Here is a 6,000-nt window from a genome sequence, read left to right on the forward strand (position 1 = left end):
TAAATTAGGGGTCTTAAGCAATATATACTGGCTCTGGTACCATGTAAAATTTCATGAATTTCTTGAAGTAAAAAAACTTCTATTAAACTTCTTGAACAACTGACTACAAAGTTATCACTCATCTATCTTTATATAGAATACACTTAATTAGACAACTTAGAGAGAGAAAGAGTGAATCAGTTGTAACTAACTAAAGTAGTTAGTAACCAATTCATACAAGTCACCGACACATGTGGGGAGAGTGATATTATCAAGGACATGTGCTGATCTTTAAAGTTGAGTGTGCCTATAGAATTGACAGGTAATTCAGTTATCTTCATAATTATAACCTCTGACCTTGCTACTCTCTTACAGTGACAAAAAATCTTCAGAAGAGTGGTTCAAATACAATGCAGGTACCCGTTGCTGACCCCATCCTAGGGGTGGGAATCGGACCGGACGTGCTGTCTTTGGAAATTACTCTCCCGGTCCGGGCAGAACGACCACATGCCATCAATGATTGCTTGGACCGTTGGACTAAACGGAATTTACTTTGTGAAGAAGCCCGTCCACGACCCTTTTTGTAGGCGGACTTGCCAGACGATGGTCGTCCGGACATCGGGTAGAATGCCTAAAACAGAAGCAACGATAATATTTTTATTGAAAAAATTACCTTCAATGTAACTTAATACTTGCACTTAAAAATAAAATAAAAAACAACTAGAAATTAGAATGTAAAATTATAAATATCATGACTAGAGCGAAATTTGGATTAGACTTAGACATACTGTGTCGATACTTAGATTCAAAATTTTGACTCGCCAGTATGTTGCCAATCGATTCGAGCTATTCGACCTTCATAGGATTTAAAATTCAAATCTAATTATCTACACAACTGTCAAATCAAAGTTCACAATTATCACAACCATCAGAATAAAGTAATGAAGATTCAAATAGTTCATAACTTCATATCCACAAAAAAACATAAAGATGCAGCAGCAATGAGCAGGCTGCAACAACAAGGAACAACACTGCAACAACAAGGAGCAACAACCAATAGTAGCAAGGAGCAGTAGTAGCCAACAACAACGAGCAACATCAAAGCAAAAATCAAAGCAGAATCTCAGACATCTAATGTCTAACACTAGTATCCCCAGAATCTCATGCATAAGCTAAATATGAACTAAGAAGTTAGAGATTATTACCTTAATCGCTATTTCCCACAGACTAATACGGTTGAATATAAGAAGACCAAGAGCTCCATTTGCAGCTCCTCTACTTGAGACATCGATTAACCAACTTGATCTCACACCTTCAAGTTTAGCTAGAACCTTATGGTGGTCAGATGAAGAACACCTTCTTTAGACTAGAGAGATAGTTAGGAACTATTCTCTCTTTCTTTCTCTACTTGATATTGTAGAGTAAAAAATCTCGTTGAGAATTTCCCGCACCTAATTATTTTCTAATAAGACCCTTATATAGAATCACAAAGTTAGAGTCCAACCCTAATTAGGTTTTCTAAAGTGTCTTTGATCAAAATTTAGGAATTTCATGAATTTAGAAACTCCTTCCAGAAATTTCTTCTGGTCGGCCTCCCTATGCCCTAAAGGGATAGGTCTGGACGACCCTTACTTAGTGTTGTCGACCATGCCTTAGACGACCCACTAATGGGCCTTTAAGTGCCAGACCAAAACCTTTAGTTCCGACCTTCGTATTATCTTTGCCTAAGCCTTTCGCTTGGCCTTTTGGACATATTCCCAGATCCAATCCGTGCATATATGTCTCATCCCTCTAGTAATATCTTCTGATCAAATTGACTCTCTTTTGTGTAACCCGATGTAGGAACTAGACGAAGTTAGCCGCGAATCACCCCGTGATTCGACGACGTAGTTGGTTTCTAGCTAAACATTACGATCCCTATATCGTCCGGACTTGATGATCTTCTTCATTAATTGTCATATACAAAAAATTGCTCGCATTGCATATTTGGTCGAAGGACATCTCCTTCACCAATATCAACAGACTCGGTTGTAATTTATCAAACAAGGAAAAAAGTAAGCAACAACGTTAAAAGACTTGGATAAAACAAACAAAGAGAAAAATATGCAACAATGCCAACCACTAGTCGGATTATTGTGCAATAATGTCACGAGTATATCATTTTTTTTCAGGTAGAGGGTGGAGCTAGAGCAGACTCATCATCATTATTATCCTCATACTTTGCCTCATCAAAAGGGTTAATGGGGTTAAATATATTTTTGTACTTAGTGTTCCACCAATCTTTAAGAATGACACAATTTTCTAACATATCCGAAGTCAAATTACTACAATAATCTCCAAGAATCCGTTTACCGATAGAAAATGCAGATTCTGAAGTAACAGTAGACACAGGAACATCAAGCACATCTTGTGCAGTAATGGAGCGAACAATGTAACTCTTCTCATTTTCTCACCATCAATCAAGAACACTTAACTTAGACATATCATTAATAACAGGCTCAAATTCATGTCTATACCTTGATATTTCTTCAAATGCAGCAACAAGAGGATCGTGACGCCCTCTATTAATTCTCTCGCAAAAGTAGCACGTCCAGAAGAAGAAGAAGACACAATTGGAGTCGCTTGAAAAGAATTAGGAGATGTAGATGTCAAAGACTGCAACCTATTATTTATAGCCCCAGTGTATCTCGAAAATAGTTTCTTAAGTTTATCATAATTTGACCCATTTGAGAAGGAGTACACTTACGACTACAAGATGATATTTTGACCCATTTGAGAAGGAGTACACTTACGACTACAAGATGATATATAAAGCAATCTTGTAGTGAATCTACAACAAGCTCACCCCTAGTTTTTAATTGGGTCAAGAACACATGTAATACCGTACAAAGTTGGAGTTTCCTACCAATATTTAACAAATTTAGCCTCCATTACAAAAACAATCACACCAAATAAGGGATTTCCCTTGTTTGCCTTGATTATAACACCAATCTCAAGTTAATGTTTTAAAACATGGCAACATGTAACATAAGATACACCAAAAAAGAACTTTGTAACTTCATATATATAAAAAGGTTTCAAAAACTTATACAACAATTCAACATACATCCAATTTTCATTAATTGGGAGAAATGGGATTCTTATATCAATATAAAAAAATAGTAAAACATGCCTATAAGGTAGAATTTCCCTCAACATCAAATAAGTGGAACTCCACCTATGTTTCACATCAAGTTGCATTTTCTTTTTTCCTTGACCCATTTGGAACACATAATGTATTAGATTGATCAGAAAGTACATAATTAACCCTAATAAACTCCATGTTACTTTTCAAGTGTTGTAACATAGGACAAAATCAGGAACTTCCAAACCATCTTGTAAAACCAAACTCAAATTGTGACTACAACATTTTACATGAAACAAATCACTATGAATAGGTATATGTGGTATCAAACTCTTAAATTTTGCAGCAAAAAAAATTTTGAACTAGCATTATCCAAAGAGAGACAAAACAACCTATCTGTGATGCCCTAATCAAAGGCCAACTTATTAATGACGGCAGGAGAAAGAGGCAAAGAGTGAACGAGGCTTTGAATCGAAAGAATTCAAGTCCAAAAAAAAAAAAAAAAACAAAAAATGGTAAGGAATAAATAAGAAGTTGATGCCGTCGATGACGAGGAGAAGTCCGACTCTAATAGCCTCGTCAAAGTTTAAAATTTCAAAACCTTGAAAGATGAACGAGATTACGAATTCGGCAGAGGTTTAATTTTTTGAGTTTTTCTTAGGACAAAAGTATAGGGTTTCCAGTAGGCTATTATGACATGAATTCTCTGCCAATTAATAGTTATCCTTGTGATTAAGAACTTAGAGAGATAAAGCTCCAATCTAGTTCCATTGGGAAATTCGGTAGAAAGGAGAAAAATCCTCGCTAAGAGGGAAGCATTTTATTATAACAGTCAACCTACTTCAATACTGTTATAGAGAAACCAAATATCTTCGGGAGGGAGATCAACTGATCATCAAAGTTTTCTCTGCCATCTCTCGGACCTCTCGACTAGATCGAAAGGGAAGTTTTCTTTGTTAGATATTTTTATATGCTTTCTGAAATTACAAGTCAGTCTGTTTGTTGAAGTAAGTCATAGTCTTTAGGAGAAATTAAAGTTTGTTTTCTATCCACTATTATAGCCTTATAAAGGGCCAATTCCGTTAGTTTATCTTCTGTGTAAAAGTTATATATAGCTATTAGTAAGTTGAATCGAATAAAACATTCCTTCATTCAAATTTTTAAGTTCTTACTTATAACAATTGGTACCAGAGCATTAAAAGGGGCCTGACTAAGTAGGAGTGTGAAAGTGAGAGCGAAGCATGACAATCTCAGAGAAAGTCTTAATTCCCAAATTCGATGGCCATTACAAGTATTGGTCGATGTTGATGGAAAATTTCTTGAGGAGCAAAGGGATGTGGAATCTGGTAGATGAAGGGATTTCAACACCAACAACCGGGATATCATTAACAAGTGAGACGTAAAGGAAGGGCGTTGAAGAAGCTAAGCTCAAGGACCTGAAGGTAAAGAATTACCTGTTTCATGTAATTGAAAGAGAAATCATGGAAACAATTCTTGACAAAAGTACGTCGAAGGCGATATGGGATTAAATGAAGCAGAAGTACCAAGGTTCCACCAAGGTGAAGAGAGCACAGTTGCAATCATTAAGGAAGGAGTTTGAAATGCTCACTATGAAGGAAGGAGAAAATATCGGTAGCTATGTTTCCCGAAATCTAACAGTTATGAACAAGATGAAAGTGAATGGTAAAGTTGTGAAGCCAAATACAGTGGTGGGTAAGGTTTTGAGATCTTTGACTCCAAAATTTAATTATGTTGTATGTTCGATTGAGGAGTCAAATGATTTAGATACCTTGACCATCGATGAGCTCCACGAAAGTCTATTGGTTCAACAACAGAAAATGCAGGAAAGCCAGGAAGAAGAACAAGCCTTAACAATCTCTTATGATGATAAGCCAAGGAAAGGACGGGGCATAGGCTCATTCCAAGGAGGTCGAGGTAGAGAGCGAGGAAGGCTCTCAAAACAAAGCTATTGTTGAGTGTTTCAAATGCCATTAGTTAGGACACCCAATGGACTCAAGTTTGAGTCAAAGTCAAGGTTGACTAAGTCTAGGGTTTGAGATTTTGGAGGCACCCAATGGACTCAAGTTTGAGTCAAAGTCAAGGTTGACTAAGTCTAGGGTTTGAGTCAAATACACTATTCATCTTCTTCCTCATTCATGATACAAGATATTAGAGAATACACAAGTTTGGGAGAAAGGAGAGAGAGGCTAGGGTTTGTTGAAGTTTCTTTAGGGTTCTTGGATTTTTGAGAAAGTTTGAGAGAGGGTTGAAAGAGAGAAGGAGGGGTGCCGGCCAACTTGGCCGGCACCATAGAGCACGGGCATGGAAGCCGCGGCCAGCACTCAAAGCAGCTCGCACGGCCATGGAACTCGCGGCAGCAGCAGCTCCAGCAAGCTTCAAGCTGCTGCTCTTGCTCGGATCGGACGCGGCTGCAAGCTTCTTCACGGGACGCGACCAGGGATGGTTGTTCTTCACGGGACAGCAGCTTGTTCTTCATGGCACAGAGCATCAACGACCACCAACTTCTCCACAGCACGAACAGCAGCTCGGCTGCACCTCTAGACAACTCGGACTTCACGCGGGATGCTCGGATTTGCTAAGTTTGGTCGTATCTAGGGTTTGGCCGAGATTTCTTTCTTGCCGGATTTCTAGGTTTTCCGGCCACCTTTTGGCCGGAAACCATAGGGCTTTTGTTTCCCACATCATGAGCTTGCTTCCTATGTGTTTGATTTTGATTTTGGGTAAGAAATCTTTAGAGAGAGAAAGCTTGATGAAGCTTTAATGGAGTTTGGGTGAAAAATGGAGAAGATGATGCTGGTAGCTATGGGGAACCCAGAATTTTGCTAAGGGGAGATCGGTTGCACTTTAAAGACTCGTATTTTCCAACGATCTTAGCC

The 6,000-nt window shown here is 38.1% G+C and overlaps 1 protein-coding gene across 1 annotated transcript; it reads left to right on the forward strand.

Moving 5' to 3' along the window:
• The first annotated feature begins 4,632 nt into the window (after window positions 1-4,632).
• Window positions 4,633-5,079, forward strand: LOC147557070 (uncharacterized). Its single transcript, XM_086658745.1, has one exon. The coding sequence runs from the start codon at window positions 4,633-4,635 to the stop codon at window positions 5,077-5,079; it is 447 nt and encodes a 148-aa protein (XP_086514871.1).
• The last annotated feature ends 921 nt before the right edge of the window (window positions 5,080-6,000 follow it).

This window comes from Eschscholzia californica, unplaced genomic scaffold (assembly GCF_041429995.1).
Source record: "Eschscholzia californica isolate CP2 unplaced genomic scaffold, dmEscCali1.0.p SCAF_2, whole genome shotgun sequence".
In the NCBI taxonomy this organism is placed as follows: domain Eukaryota; kingdom Viridiplantae; phylum Streptophyta; class Magnoliopsida; order Ranunculales; family Papaveraceae; genus Eschscholzia; species Eschscholzia californica.